At 39.7% G+C, this 16,408-nt stretch overlaps 2 protein-coding genes across 2 annotated transcripts; both read left to right on the top strand.

Annotated features, from left to right (window-relative positions):
• Window positions 1-6,729: 6,729 nt before the first annotated feature.
• Window positions 6,730-10,426, top strand: LOC123408098 (protein FAR1-RELATED SEQUENCE 5-like). Its single transcript, XM_045101293.1, has 6 exons — window positions 6,730-6,851; window positions 8,093-8,161; window positions 8,255-8,329; window positions 8,412-8,534; window positions 8,661-8,807; window positions 8,909-10,426. The coding sequence occupies exons 1-6, from the start codon at window positions 6,786-6,788 to the stop codon at window positions 10,424-10,426; spliced, it is 1,998 nt and encodes a 665-aa protein (XP_044957228.1). The 5' UTR covers window positions 6,730-6,785.
• A 326-nt stretch (window positions 10,427-10,752) lies between these two features.
• Window positions 10,753-11,795, top strand: LOC123409115. The gene is made up of 2 exons (XM_045102098.1): window positions 10,753-11,380; window positions 11,511-11,795. The coding sequence occupies exons 1-2, from the start codon at window positions 10,807-10,809 to the stop codon at window positions 11,594-11,596; spliced, it is 660 nt and encodes a 219-aa protein (XP_044958033.1). The 5' UTR covers window positions 10,753-10,806; the 3' UTR covers window positions 11,597-11,795.
• The last annotated feature ends 4,613 nt before the right edge of the window (window positions 11,796-16,408 follow it).

Raw genomic sequence — 16,408 nt, 5'->3', positions numbered from 1 at the left:
TGATCCAACCCGAAGGTTTTGTCGATCCTAAGAATGCTAACAAGGTGTGCAAGCTCCAGCGATCCATTTATGGACTGGTGCAAGCATCTCGGAGTTGGAACAAACGCTTTGATGAGGTGATCAAAGCATTTGGGTTTATACAAGTGGTTGGAGAATCTTGTATTTACAAGAAAGTGAGTGGGAGCTCTGTGGCGTTTCTAATATTATATGTGGATGACATATTACTGATTGGAAACAACGCAGAGTTTTTAGAGAGCATAAAGGATTATTTGAATAAAAGTTTCTCTATGAAGGACCTAGGAGAAGCTGCTTACATTCTAGGCATTAAGATCTATAGGGATAGATCAAAACGCCTGATAGGACTTTCACAAAGCACATACCTTGATAAAGTTTTGAAGAGGTTCAAAATGGAACAGTCCAAGAAAGGGTTCTTGCCAGTTCTACAAGGTACGAGATTGAGTAAGACTCAGTGCCCAGCAACTGATGAAGATAGAGAGCATATGCGCTCCGTCCCCTATGCTTCAGCCATAGGTTCTATCATGTATGCGATGCTGTGCACTAGACCGGATGTTAGCCTGGCCATAAGTATGGCAGGTAGGTTCCAGAGTAATCCAGGAGTGGATCACTGGACAGCGGTCAAGAATATCCTGAAGTACCTGAAAAGGACTAAGGAGATGTTTCTCGTGTATGGAGGTGACGAAGAGCTCGCCGTAAAAGGTTACGTCGATGCAAGCTTTGACACAGATCCGGACGACTCTAAGTCGCAAACCGGATATGTATTTATTCTTAATCGGGGTGCAGTAAGCTGGTGCAGTTCCAAGCAAAGCGTCGTAGCAGATTCTACATGTGAAGCGGAGTACATGGCTGCCTCGGAGGCGGCTAAGGAGGGTGCCTGGATGAAGCAGTTCATGACGGATCTTGGAGTGGTGCCAAGCGCACTGAATCCAATAACCTTGTTCTGTGACAACACTGGTGCCATTGCCTTAGCAAAGGAACCACGGTTTCACAAGAAGACCAGACACATCAAACGACGCTTCAACCTCATCCGCGACTACGTCAAGGGAGAGGACGTGAATATATGCAAAGTGCACACAGATCTGAATGTAGCGGACCCACTGACTAAACCTCTTCCACGGCCAAAGCATGATCAACACCAGAACTGTATGGGTGTTAGATTTATTACAATGTAATTCACATGGTGATGTGAGGGCTAGATTATTGACTCTAGTGCAAGTGGGAGACTGTTGGAATTATGCCCTAGAGGCAATAATAAATATAGTTATTATTATAATTCCTGTCTCAAGATAATCGTTTATTATCCATGCTATAATTGTATTGAATGAAGACTCATTTACATGTGTGGATACATAGACAAAACACCGTCCCTAGCAAGCCTCTAGTTGGCTAGCCAGTTGATCAAAGATAGTCAGTGTCTTCTGATTATGAACAAGGTGTTGTTGCTTGATAACTGGATCACGTCATTAGGAGAATCACGTGATGGACTAGACCCAAACTAATAGACGTAGCATGTTGATCGTGTCATTTTGTTGCTACTGTTTTCTGCGTGTCAAGTATTTATTCCTATGACCATGAGATCATATAACTCACTGACACCGGAGGAATGCTTTGTGTGTATCAAACGTCGTAACATAACTGGGTGACTATAAAGATGCTCTACAGGTATCTCCGAAGGTGTTAGTTGAGTTAGTATGGATCAAGACTGGGATTTGTCACTCCGTGTGAACAGAGAGGTATCACGGGGCCCACTCGGTAATGCAACATCACACACAAGCCTTGCAAGCAATGTAACTTAGTGTAAGTTGCGGGATCTTGTATTACGGAACGAGTAAAGAGACTTGCCGGTAAACGAGATTGAAATAGGTATACGGATACTAACGATCGAATCTCGGGCAAGTAACATACCGAAGGACAAAGGGAATGACATACGGGGTTATATGAATCCTTGGCACTGAGGTTCAAACGATGAGATTTTCGTAGAATATGTAGGATCCAATATGGGCATCCAGGTCCCGCTATTGGATATTGACCGAGGAGTCTCTCGGGTCATGTCTACATAGTTCTCGAACCCGCAGGGTCTGCACACTTAAGGTTCGACGTTGTTTTATGCGTATTTGAGTTATATGGTTGGTTACCGAATGTTGTTTGGAGTCCCGGATGAGATCACGGACGTCACGAGGGTTTCCGGAATAGTCTGGAAACGAAGATTGATATATAGGATGACCTCATTTGATTACCGGAAGGTTTTCGGAGTTACCGGGAATGTACCGGGAATGACGAATGGGTTCCGGGAGTTCACCGGGGGGGGGGGGGGGGGCAACCCACCCCGGGAAAGCCCATAGGCCTTGAGGGTGGCACACCAGCCCTTAGTGGGCTGGTGGGACAGCCCAAAAGGGCTCTATGCGCCAAGAAGAGAAAATCAAGAGAAAAGAAAAAAAAAGGGAGGAGGTGGGAAGGAAGGGGGACTCCCTCCCACCAAACCAAGTCCAACTCGGTTTGGGGGGGGGAGTCCTCCCCCTTGGACTCGGCCGACCCCCTTGGGGCTCCTTGAGCCCCAAGGCAAGGTCCCCTCCGTCCCACCTATATATACGGAGGTATTGGGGCTGATTTGAGACGACTTTTCCACGGCAGCCCGACCACATACCTCCATGGTTTTTCCTCTAGATCGCGTTTCTGCGGAGCTCGGGCGGAGCCCTGCTGAGACAAGGTCATCACCAACCTCCGGAGCGCCGTCACGCTGCCGGAGAACTCTTCTACCTCTCCGTCTCTCTTGCTGGATCAAGAAGGCCGAGATCATCGTCGAGCTGTACGTGTGCTGAACGCGGAGGTGCCGTCCATTCGGTACTAGATCGTGGGACTGATCGCGGGATTGTTCGCGGGGCGGATCGAGGGACGTGAGGACGTTCCACTACATCAACCGCGTTCACTAACGCTTCTGCTGTACGATCTACAAGGGTACGTAGATCACTCATCCCCTTTCGTAGATGAACATCACCATGATAGGTCTTCGTGCGCGTAGGAAAATTTTTGTTTCCCATGCGACGTTCTCCAACAGTATATACCACCTGGAATCATGTGTGCACCCAAAGTGGTGCATTTTGGCATTCACAACATTTCCATGTGCATACATCAGCGCAAATGCTAACCAAACCGTGCCGTATGATATCATTTTCTTGCCGGGTTAAAACTCCTAAAAGCCTTCTGCAGATACTATGAGCAATCGGCCGACCGCTCCTTGAAAATGGAATCCATGATCTCGTTGTTTCTATGAAATTCTCAGATCGATCTCAACTTCTCAAGCATTGGGCGCGTCTGAACGAGAAAAAGCTCATGGTAACAGAGGGAGTTTTAAACGTCTCCAAAATTTTCTTTGTGCTTCCAGAAGCACATTTGTGTGAGCATGTTAAGATTGGTCTGAAGAAAAAATATTCACTGTACATAAGAGGATCGGTTCTGAAAGCAGATACGCTATCGATGATGCAAAATGACATGGCCAGGGACGACCCCCGCTTTTCTCCATTCATCATTTCTAACACATTCTTCAAATTTCTTGCGTTCCGGCAACACCGCCACCCGTTTGCTAGGCCAAGGGACCAGGTGTGTTTTGACCAGATGTTGGATGCTCTTCGGGCTATGGCACGTCGCCTTGCCCATCCGGCCCCCCTTAGATCACATGACGACTTGGTGGCCTTTTATCTCTTTTCTGGTTTTTGGGGCGTGCTTGTGTTGTGGCCCCAGCAAACTGTCGCATTTGTTGTGGTACTCCTTGTTGTGAACTTAGTGTTTTATTTATAAAGTAGGGCGAAAGCCTATTTCAAGAGTGTATTTCGTTACGGAAAATACGAGGGTTCCTGGAGTGCCAAAGATTTCTCAGGATGGCGAGGACGACGGTGGGGCAAGTGTTGATGTCGAGCCCAACCGGCGTTGGAGTATCTCAGTTGAGGTCGATGGAACGTGGTGCCTATAGGCCCAAGAGGGACTAGACCCTAGCCACGCATGGGCAGATTTTGCACCACGGACAAGTGGAACATCACGAGATTGTCTTGCGATGAAGGTTCACCATCGTGCTCAGACTGTCACGCCAGAGGAGCCAACCGAAGATCTTAACCTTGATATGGGCCTTGGAGCCCCAGATATACCCTGCACTGACAACAAACTCATGGTCGGAGGAGAGCAGCGAGTAGGCGCACAACGAGGAGTCATGCGTGAGGAACATGTCATGGATGAGTGGTTGAAGAAGTTTATCTTCATGTAGGACAAACAATTGCTTCATAGCCAGTGTTTCCTATTCATATGTGCTCTCAACTTTATTTTGATTTTCTGGCAATCCATTCTCACTTAAGTTTGGGCCGCTCGAATACAACTTATTTATTATAGTAAACTAGCCTGATCCAAACTACTCGCACGAGTATGAGATGGAATGAAGAAACCGATGCAATCAGACACATATGCCCCGAGTATGAGTGGCCTGCTCGATCGACTAGTGCATTATTTCAGCTACCTAGTTGGCACCAAACAGCTAAACAAAAAAAATCTCCAAAAAAAAAATCAGAGCACTATTTCAGCTATGTAAGGCGTCAATGTCAAGGTTGCAAGTCAAAAAAATAGTTGCCACCATATCCTACTGTTTCACCAAATGAGCGATGCAAGGTTTAATCCGAGATACAGATTGACAAAGGAAACAACATGGAGGGCTCCACGTTGTGTTCTAGCTTAATGAGATGATGACTTGAGCAAAATGGTAACGATTGACCAACTGACACATAGTCCCATTATACCACACCTATGGGAAAACTGGAACCATCGATGAGAGAATCAAGAGGTTTATCTCGATGCAGGACAAATATTTGGTTTATTCCCGGTGTCTCCTATTCATATGTATTCTCAACTTCATTTGAATTTTCTGGCAATCAATTCTCACTTAAGTTTGGGCCGATCGAATACAACCTATTTATTATAGTAAACTACTCGAATGAACTAAATGTGATGTAGAACTGTGTGGATGAAGGAGAGATGATTGAGTTTGAATGATACTAACTGAAGTGAAGAAGCGGTAGTATTTATAGAGCAACGCAAAGGATTGTCTCTACACATATTGAAGGTGGGTGGAACATCTAGTAGCCTTGTTTCCAGCTTACTAAATTCTAACAACACATTTATCCTTGGTCAAGTAATTGTGATGAAATTACATTTCAAATTTCAAGCCTTCTTATGGTCGTGATCTTTTCGTCCACCTCAGATTTGGTATGTAATAAAATACCTTCACAATCAATGTATGGCTATCGTAGAGGTGATCTGCCCGCCAAGTTGTTGTTCACCGATCCTTTTTTGATATCAATGCACCGTAATTCTTCACCCCCTCTATTTTTAATATCAATGCACCGTAATTTTACGTTCCGTAAATTTTGTCTTATTTTATAAGTAAAAAGAGACCGTAAAAAAATATAATGAACGTAAAAATATTTTATGTCACGTAAAATTACGAACATACAAAAATAGTGCAAAAACTACAAGAAATTCAAATTTTTTCTGGTCTTGTGACCTATGTTTTTGTTTTTCTTTTGTCAAATTTTACGTTGTGCATCAATATAAATGTAACTATTTGTATTTCAAAAGTAATTTTTTTGTAAAAATTAATCGTAAAATTATCTCGGATGGGATAAATTTAATCTACCACTAGGTGGTAGTTACCACCTACTTATCCTTTTGCCATCTGTCCCTCCCATCCCACGCACAGTTAATTGGATTAATGGGTATGAGCTTCATTATGGACACGCGAATTAATTGGATCCGCAGGATTAGCTAGCGACTGGCTAATTTGTTGGCTGCTTGCACCACATCTTTTTCTTTTTTCCGGAATGCATGCACCGCATCTCACAAGATGGATTAGTACGTGTTAGCTCCGTTGGCAAAACTACTGCATGGTCTCACAGATATTCTATCTACATTGATCCCATACGTTTGAATAAATTATAGTATATGCTCTTGAATAAGTACTATAGCCACTAACTTTTTATACTATATGCAAAAAAATAGTATGTAATATGTAGTATGGTAGTATATTTCCAAAAAATAGTCTGGTCATATATTCCGATATATCGTATGGTAGTATGTAGTATGGACCGAGGAATACATGCCGCTGAAAATAATAGTATGTAGTATGGTAGTATATTTCCAAAAAATAGCATGGTATAGCATATTCCAAAAAAATGTATGGGAGTATGTAGTATGGACAGGGATGTATATAGTTTGGAAAAATATACTTTGGGGGTACTATGTATTCTTTCTGCAGTAGAAAGGAGTATCGATATATACAAAAAATATACTTCTAACACATATGTTCATTTATGTTAGTGTGCAAACTATGTGCCCCAAAAAAGTTGTATTTTTTATTGGGAGTGACTAATGAACAGTCGTCTGTTTTTAAATTCATGTCAGGTCGTTTTTTGTTCCAGTAGCTGATTGACACGTGTCTAAGTATGTTTCTTTTCTTTCCTGCTTCATCAGTACAGAAAAACGTTTGTTTTCTTTCATGCTTCAGGTCAAAAATCTGCCCAAGCCTATTGGGCTCCTAGCGGACCCGTTAACACAAAAACGTGTAGGCTGCCCACCGAGCCCTGCCCACCACCCCTGTGTCTCACCTGTTTAGCGAACTGGGTTGGCCCCCGATCTCCAATCTCCCCACCCCAGTCCAAAAGGCTTTCATCCCGATCACCTTCTTCTTCTGCAAGTAAAAGCTTTGTGCAGGGGCTGACGGGGGAGAAGACATGGATCCTTGCGATCCAGATCTGGGATACTTGGAGCCGCCGCATACTGACCATGCCCAAACTAAGGTACACCCCCTCTCGCCCCCACTAGTTGCATACTTTCCCTTACCAAAGAAATCTTTCAAAACTGTGAATAAAATCTGAAAATTCAGAGAAAGACATGTGCTATGTGTTCATATTTTACCTAGAAAAAAATGTAGGGGGTGACTGAATGTAGGGGGTGACTGAATGTGACTGAATGTGTTCATACAGCAAACAAAATCACTCTAATGAAATTGTGAAATCATGAGGAAACTAGAATTCAAAACTGAAATACTAAAACACTGGTACATTAATTATTTTGTTTGCCTCGTCACCCTGCCCTAATTAAGTGTCCAATATCAGAAATGAAAAAAAGAAAAGGGGAACATACCTATGAATTAAAACACAATAAAGGTGAATGAACTACAAAACTAATTAAAGGTGACAAATCACTGAAGACATGAGTACAAAGCACAAAGCTAGAATGGACTTAACCTAAACTGTACCTAACTATGCCTAACTCTGAACTAAACTGCTAGGTAGATAACTAAAACTGAAAAGTTTAAACTGAAAATATATCTGACAATAATGAGAGGACAAAAATGTAAAAACTAAACCAAAACTGAAATTACTAAGTAAAACTATACTGATATGGAAAGAAAGAGTATTAAATTAATAAAACATACACACTGATGAGAAATAATAAAACATGCCGACAGACCGATGAACAAAATATGATACAGATGACTGAAACCGGAATAAGACTTAAACTCGCACTGAACCGAAATCTAAAACTGAAACTGAAGAAGACACACGACATATGTACTGGGAAAACAAAAATCTAAAAGTGAATAAATCTCTGAATAACTGAAAGAAACATGGACTGAAGATGATTGAAACTAAAAATGACAGAATAAGCAGTATGGAATAGTGAAATCTGAAACTGAAGATGACATATGTACTCAGAAAGCTAACTGAAAAATGATAACTGAATAACTATGGACATGGATATCTAAAAAATAATCGCTAGCTTGCGAGCGGCAATACTGATGAAAACAGAATAATGAAATAAACAATGATGAAATGGTAATGAACAAATACTAAAAAAAACAGACATACAATGAAAATATATGATCGATTGATCGAAAGCTAACTGAACAATATTAAGATAAAAAATAAAATGAAAACCTGATAAACTGAAAGAATAAAATATATGTCGTCTGCTTCTTCCTCACATATCTCTTATTTAGTTCATGTTCTATCTAAAAAATCACTGGATTTTGCAGGTCAATAGCGGTGCGAATGAGGACATGCAAGATATATGCATTGGAAGCCAGGAAGCTCTATTCATGGAGGTAAAAAGAGGAGTGGTAAAAAATTTATTTCAATTTCATATGCCTTCAACCTTGTGTGCAACTAATAGAACAAAAAAATTGTGCATGAAACAGCCGAACTTCTCTTATGTGGCGCTGTTGAAGGGTTATATTGACATAAATGGAGGCTATGAGACAATCAATACCCAGGTGATAAAAAAATCTGGAAAAAATATGTTAAAAAACAATACAGATGAAAAATACGATAAACCATGTTAAAACTCATGTGCAGGGGCGGGAGTCGTGCTCGAGCGATACTGACAATGGTCAAACAAATGATGGGGGTGAACCTCTGCTGCAATTACACCAAACAAAGACTGGGGGCATCAACGAGAACAAGAAAACAAGCCATGAGGTAAGCGTGTTGAAAATCAATAAAAACAAACGGGGGAATAGAAAAAAATGTAAAACTTATAACAAATGAGGAAAAAATAGCAAAAAAGGATGTGCGGATAGAATTAAAATGTTTCCTTTTATTCAGGATTTATGCATGTTGGGTGACTTTGTTGAAGACCAAGACAATTCTCCAGTGCAATTGGAGGGTGTGGATGCACAAACAACAACTTTTCATGATATTCTCTTGGATCCATGGAAGCCAACCCTCTTTGATGATATTCTCTTGGATCAGGTAAGAGAAAATGTTTTCTAATGAACAATTTAAGAGAAAAAAGGAGGAAATAATTTGACACGCATTTGTTGATTAACCCCCCAAAACTATACACAATGCAGGTTGACAGAAACAATGAAGGAACAAGAGGGGCTTTTGAGAGAGAGCAAAATCATACCTGGAATCTCGACTCGCCAACATATGTTGATGATGGTTCCTCCAGAGAGTCTCGAGAGGCAGAAACATCAACAAATGCATGCTGCTTGCAAGTTCCAAACAGCGAGAATGAAAACAATGATATCAATGAAGAAACCATAGACGAATTTTTGGAAAATGAAAGATGGGCCGCAGAAGGAGGAAATGACCGATCAATTGATAGTGAGCTCAAACCTAAAACGGGGATGCAATTTTCCACGAGGGAAGAAGCTCAAAAGTTCTTAAACTTCTATGCCTTTGTAGCTGGTTTCTCCATATCAGTCGTGTCGACTGCCCGCACAACCAGCAAAAAAAGGAATGGAGAGGTTGTAAGGGTAACACTAAAATGCAACAAATATGGGCATAATACAGAGACTGAGAGAGAAAACTTGATAGTACACAGAAAAAGCACTGTCATAGCAAAGACAGATTGCAAAGCGCAAATGATAGTCGCTTTGAAAGATGGAAGATGGCGTATAACTAACCTCAATCTTGATCATAACCATGATCTCAACCCTGGAAGTAGGTTTTTTCGATCTCATGTTTACATGTCTGATGAAGAGAAAGCCTTGATCAGAACAATGAAAAGGTGCAACATTCCTACAAGGAAAATAGTGGCAGTGTTGGCATACATAAGAGGAGGAATGGACAAGCTACCATACAACAAAAGGAAAGTGGGTAACTATGGTACAACAATAAACAGAGAATTGGAAAACAGTGATGTCATGGAAGTGCAGCAGTACTTCCAGAAGAAACAAGCTGAGAGCCCTGGATTTTGCTACTCAATGGAAGTAGATGCAAAAAACAAGGTCAGGAGCGTTTTTTGGACAGATGCTAGATCTAGAACAATGTACCAAGAGTATGGGGACTGCATCAGCTTTGACACAACATTCCTAACCAACAAGTACAACTTGCCGTTTGCACCATTTGTTGGTATTTCTCCACATGGGAAGACATACTTGTTTGCATGTGCTCTTATTGTCAACGAGACTGCTAACACATTCAAGTGGTTGTTCCAACAGTTCTTGGCAGCAATGGGAGGGAAGGCACCAAAATCAATAATTACTGACCAGGACAAAGCAATGGAAAGCGCAATAAAATATGTGTTTCCACAAGCAACACACAGAACATGCTTGTTCCATGTCATGAAGAAAGCTGAAGAACAAATGTGCAGAGTGTTTCAACTGAATCAAGGGCTGTATGAGGACTTTTACGACATAGTCAATAACTCATTGACAGAGAAAGAATTTGAAACACTATGGCAAACAATGATTGAAACTTACAATGTGGGTGAGGTGAAATTTTTCCAAGACATGTGGAAAACAAGAAAAAAGTTTGTGCCAGTGTACTTCAAGACAAAGTTTTTCCCATTCATCCAAACAACAGCAGGAGTGAGGGCACAAATGCTTTGTTCAAGAAAGGGGTTGGTGCACAGTTCAGCATGACAAGCTTCTTGCGAGAATACCAGAGAATACTAGACAACATCCATGCAAATGAGGATGAGCTCGACCATAATGCAACGCACAAGAAAGTTTCTTGGAAAAAATTTACTACTAAGTATTACATCGAGAGACAAGCACACAATCTGTACAACATAAGCATCTTTAGGAAATTTCAAATCATCCTCAATGATGTAACAAGACTGCAAATCAGAGAAGAGGAAAGTATGAAGCTATACATGGTATACCAGGCAAAGAATTACTACAAACAAGAACATAGGGCAAGGCTTTATGTGGTGCAAGTGGATGCTGACCAGGACGACTACTCCTGCATTTGTTGCAAGTTTGAAAAGGATGGCATTTTGTGCTGTCATATTCTGAAAGTGATGTTGCATCTTGAGGTGGATAAGATACCAGACAAATACATAATAGACAGATGGAGAAAGGAAGGCAAGAAAATGAATAAACCCAAGGCGATTCCACTGAAATTAGATAATGATCAACTAAGGTACAATGTCCTAGGGATGAAGCTAATGGAGCTTGGCTCAAACGCATCAAAGAGTCAACGGAAATTTGAGCACCTACTATCAGCAATGGTCAGAATTCAACAAGACTTGATTGATATGGACATGGAAGGAGAAGATGAAGTGGATGAGCAAGGAGAGCAAACAGAGGAGTGCAGCAAGTCCAACAGGACAATAGGGACACTAACAGCTATGGTACAGAGTGGGAACAGCAATTCGACTGTTGAGCTACTGAATCCTGACAAGGCTCACACAAAAGGTCGCCCACGATTGATGACAATACAAGAACGCATAAAAACCAAGACATTCTACAAGTGCAGCCACTGTCATGATCCAACTCACACAAAAAGGAAATGCACTAATCTGGATAAGGTGTACGAATTCCCGAAAAAGAAGAGATCGAGGAAAGCAAACCAGACAAAAACAGCTGATGCAGGTGATTTCCTCAAAAACCTATTGAATTAAAGTATAACACTTAGTTATATCAAAAACTCACTCATATAAAAACTGCAAAAAAATGTAGTGTTATTGACTGTCATGAAATAACCCTTTGACATATATTACAGGGCGAAACTATTCTGGGAGTGGAAACAACAAAGAGACCATCACCAGCAACTTACCTACCGATATGAATATTCAAGTGCATCAATGAAGTTGCTCCTGCTGTGCCACTCAATCTCCCTCTGCTCGTACCCTGCGTGGATGGAGAAAAGGAGTAGAGAAGACTATTTAGATTGGTGATTGCATGAACTTCGTGTAAAAAAATATTGAGAGAGAAAACATGTCTACATATTCTGGATTAGCTTATTTGAACTGCAGAATAAGCACAAATGTGTGTATTTTAGACTAAATTACATGCAGAATGTGTGTGTGTTTTTCGTTATTGCTTGACTAATAAATGAACGTATAAAACATATGCAGAATAAAATTGATATACTGAAGATGGAAAACTTAAGCACGAAGCTCCAAAAAACTCTTGTGCGCTCCACCATTATACTGATACTAAACAAGGCCTCCATAGTCACTGCTCATGATACTGATAAATCGCAGAGGTAAAAACATGAATCGAACTAATCGAATTCATAAAATCAGACCAATAATAAGAAATGCTGCATGTTTTTCCTTTGGGGCAAAACATAATTTTTCCAGCTATCTACAAGTAAAAAATGAACAAAGAAAACTGATTTTCCCTACTCACAGCAAGAACAAAAAATATACTGCATATACATAACCTAGGCTCATCCTAATAAAACCTGATACTTGGGTATACAATAAACAATCTGAAGCAAAAACATATCTAAAAAAACCAGTATTCACACACTAAGAAAACATCCGCTAGAAAAAAAATGGAAAACAATTTTTTTTTTGACTATGATCATGAAAGGCAATATGACTAACCAAAAAAATTATAAAAACATGATCACAATGATAATGTAGATTGATAAAATGAGTAAAATACTACTAGTTCCACTTCTGAAACTAAGCATAAAAAAGAAAGAAATAAGATGCTAAGTTCAAATACTACAGCCCGGAGAACTTTGGTACAAAATACTACACTGCTGCACATAAACCTCAAGATATACTAGAATGAAAATAGGAAAAAAAATCATATCACTAGAAAAACACTAGAATAAGCTGAATTCTGAATCTACTAAGGTAGTTATAAAAAAAATCAGAGTTAAGAAAAGATTGTATCTCACAAGTTGAAGAATGAACATATGTAATTATAGCAAATATATGGAATAATGAACACACACCCCTTGCCTGTGAGTTAATAGGAAAGACAAAACAAATACTAAAAAGAAGTGGACCCCATTTACAACAGATATAATGTGCACGTACAACCAAGGACAACTTCCTCAACCGTTCCACAATCCATTGCACTAACAAAAATGATCTAGACGAAACTAATTTCTTTTTGTAAAGATGAGCCTCTCTTCTTCTCTTCATGTCCATCCAACAGGCTTAGAAACAGAGAACACCACCACTATCGCGGGAGATTGTTGGCAAAGTCGCCCTGTGAAAGGAAAAAAGTAAAGGGCAAGAAAAACACACAACATAAAGACGGTTAGAAAAAAGAAAAGAACGGAAAAGATGGCAACCTAAAATTAAAAATATGAGAAAAACATTACGAGTTAAAATGAATAAAAAGAGAAGAAGAACCTCAAAGTTGAAAGAAGTGACAAGTGACTTGTCTGCCGTGTTTTTCTTCCAAAAGAAAAGTTGGTTCATGTACTGAATTCTGATGTGTTGGATATCAGCTTGTGAGAAAATCTTGCGCAGGTCCAAAGTTGCGTCCCATATCTCCATTATCTTTGTTGCAAACACTCCACAGTCATTGCTGAAAAAAAGGGGAGGTGATGTTAAGAGAAAGCAAGCAAAACAAAGAATGAAAAACAAAAGCATTGTGGAAAAATGAGCCCTGACCCATTCTCCTGCTTTGGGACATGAGGATACATCCTACTGAAACGCTTGAAGTTATGTTGATCTATTTGGAAAATGATTTCCCACAACCTGATGAAATTCTTGATCTGCGTGTGAATAAGAAATGATGAAAAAGGAAAGAAATAAAAATATACAATCATATAGATGAGCAAAAAAGCATTTAGACGGAAAAAGAGATGCAATGAATAAAAGAGTGAAGGACACAAAAATAGAAATTTATGAACAACTTACAAATTTCTCTCTGATAGACTTGTGAAGAAACGAGTCCTTGTCGTATAAAGAATCCAAGAAGGCAAAAAGTTTCCACTTGAAATCGACAGCAAAGACTATCCAGTGATTGCTCAGGCATGTGGGGAAGAACAACTGATAAAAAACATAAAAATTATAAAGTTGGAGAAATAATATCAAAATGGAAAAATAAAAAAAGAAGGAAAAGAACAAAGAAAAAGGACATAGAAGAACACACCGTGTCTGATAATTCAAGCCGTTTACCCCTACTTGCTGATGCTGCCCCCAAGAACGAAGTGGCAATCGATTTTACTTGGTCTTCGTTTGTGTAGTGCAGTATGTTCTCCTAAGGGGAGGCAGAAAATACAAGAAAGATTACAGAATTGCAAGTGGAGGGAAAGTAAGAAGCCAACAAAATAAAAAAATATGATGAGCAAAACTAGAAACATACACCAATATGAGGGAAAAAATGGTGCCTTCCATAGATTGTGGGATGACGGTCCTCAAAGAACTTCCAACAAAAACATGGGATCAAGAAATTGTCGACTTTGCCAGTTGGCATAAGGCTTTGACCAAGTGATACATAATTACAATGAACCATTGAATACGTCAACGCATACCTCCTGTTGTTGCCACAGAGAACAGAAAAACTTATCATGAAACTTGAAAAAGGGGAGTATAAATTATGGTCTCGTACAAAATAATATGATATAGCAGATACAATAAAACATGTAAAAAGACTAGTGAGTAAAAAAATACTTAACAACAGGCTAAAGGGAACTGTTTGACATACTTCTGAATGCCCTTTGTGTAGGCAAGTTCGATTATTGAGTTGTAATGCATACAATCTTCGTTTGACACAGGGAACTTTTCGTTTTCCTCTATTGGGAGTTCCAAGAGACTTTTTGGTTGAAGAATGATCAAATCATCCTTTGCGCCTTTGTTGAGAACGGCGTCCGGTGCAAGCTCATCGATAATGATATAATTATCACTGTCTTCTCGCATGTCAACAACCTCTAGCACCCGAACTGGCGATTGGTGTTGACGCTTTGCAATTGGTCTGATTAGATTGTTGTACACATGATCTGCATTCTTGGCTAATTCGCCTTGCCAGACACTAAAACTAGTTGGACTGATAGCAACAATGTCAGCCTTCCTCTTAACTGGCTGCAGAAAAACAAAAAATAAATTCAATCAAGGCTAACATGTAACAAAAAGGAAAAAAAGTACTAAAAAAGGCATCAGGAACAAACGAGAAAAATTGCATAGTGAAGCTCATGCTAAAACACAACTGATAAAAAAAGTGACCTGTGAGCAGAAAGAAACTCATTTTAAAAACTCTAAAAAATATTAAACTTTGAAAATGCCAATCCAGTACTCAGACTTTTCAAAAATTCGGAAGATATATGGGAAAATGTATTTTTCCTTTGAAAAAAATTAATATCCAATAGAAAGTGCTATCACACATAAACTGAGCCAAAAAACAGATCCACATATACAAAAAATAGTTTACGATTTCCTACCTGACTAGTTTAAGATCTCTTGACTAAACCAGTACCAAAATGAACTAACAAAAAATATTGGTTGCTGATGAGTTGAGTTGACGACATATGTTTGCATGTATAAACAGAAGATTGTTGAATAAATGCTGACACACAAGACTAAAAGAAGAGGTACTACAAGATTACCTCAGCTCCTATATCTGTAGTAGCATCATAACAAAATGTAAAAGAGTAAAAACTTAATACTAACCAGAGAGGGAGAAATATCAGCCACTAGGATTGGTGCTTGTTTTGTGCCATTGATCTTGTTGTTTTTTGAAATATTATTGTCTGCCAATGCCACAAGTTTAGGAGGGTTGCTTTTGGTTCCAATGTTGAACTCCTGTAGTGCATGTGGTGTTAGATGAAAAAATCATACAAACAAATACTAACAAAAAAAGAACCGGAAAAAAGATGCATAAAGTTGACCTCCTCGGCGAACAAATTTGTACGACCTATGGGTGACATGTGGTTAGCCATCTGGTAATTGCTTTGCTCTGCTTGAGGACGTGTCATCTGACCTCCAACAAGAATATTTGTGTCGGTTGGGCTGGTGGAGTGTGTGAAAGTGCCCTTGGTTTGCTGCACACTAAATTGAAAAAAAGAGTTTCGCTCTTTCACCCCTGTTGGGAACGTGTTAATCAAGGAAAACTGCTGGTCACGATGCGTTATGTTGCACACCCTAGCCTTGAACTTCTTCAGAACTGACACTTCGGGATCTTGGAGGGGGAAAATAAATAGAAGAGGGAAGTAAAACTTGACTGCAAAATAAATAACAAAACTGAACTAGACCGGGAATAGAAAAAGAAGTAAAATGATTTACATTTTGCATTGCTGTGCTCGACAAATTTGGAAACCACGCGTTCTGGGGTTACTGCAGAAAAAAAAACTTATGTAAGGCACCAGTAAAACCAGGAAAAAGGACACACAAAAAAAGGGAAAAAAATAAAAATGACTATGGGAGCAAAGTTGTATGAATGGACCTAAAGCATCGGGCAACTCCTCAAACATTTTTTCGTCGGCAGCAGGTTGCAACGGAAGTTTGTTTTTGCTCGTTCCTATGTCTAAATGCTTGTTAGCTGCAACTGATGGGACAATGTTTTCGATGACCTTGACAGGTTCGTGGATGCTGCTGCTCTTGACATGCTTGATCTTCTCGTTCATATCAATGTGTTCACCAGACTCTGCTTCCAACAAAAAAACACATTATCACAAAAGTTATGAACAAAAAAGTGACCCTGAACACCACA

The sequence above is a fragment of the Hordeum vulgare genome, chromosome 7H (genome assembly GCF_904849725.1).
Source record: "Hordeum vulgare subsp. vulgare chromosome 7H, MorexV3_pseudomolecules_assembly, whole genome shotgun sequence".
Lineage (NCBI taxonomy): Eukaryota > Viridiplantae > Streptophyta > Magnoliopsida > Poales > Poaceae > Hordeum > Hordeum vulgare.
The sequence above is the reverse complement of the archived record's forward strand: the minus strand, read 5'-3'. Positions and strand labels throughout refer to the sequence as shown.

What these genes read in the sequence shown, in the direction of transcription:
- LOC123409115 (XM_045102098.1), top strand. Translation starts at nt 10,807, where the DNA reads ATGTTGCATCTTGAGGTGGATAAGATACCAGACAAATACATAATAGAC. An exon ending in GACAAAAACAGCTGATGCAG is followed by an intron (nt 11,381 to 11,510) that starts GTGATTTCCTCA and finishes CATATATTACAG; the next exon opens with GGCGAAACTATTCTGGGAGT.
- LOC123408098 (XM_045101293.1), top strand. Translation starts at nt 6,786, where the DNA reads ATGGATCCTTGCGATCCAGATCTGGGATACTTGGAGCCGCCGCATACT. An exon ending in CTGACCATGCCCAAACTAAG is followed by an intron (nt 6,852 to 8,092) that starts GTACACCCCCTC and finishes TGGATTTTGCAG; the next exon opens with GTCAATAGCGGTGCGAATGA. An exon ending in AGGAAGCTCTATTCATGGAG is followed by an intron (nt 8,162 to 8,254) that starts GTAAAAAGAGGA and finishes TGCATGAAACAG; the next exon opens with CCGAACTTCTCTTATGTGGC.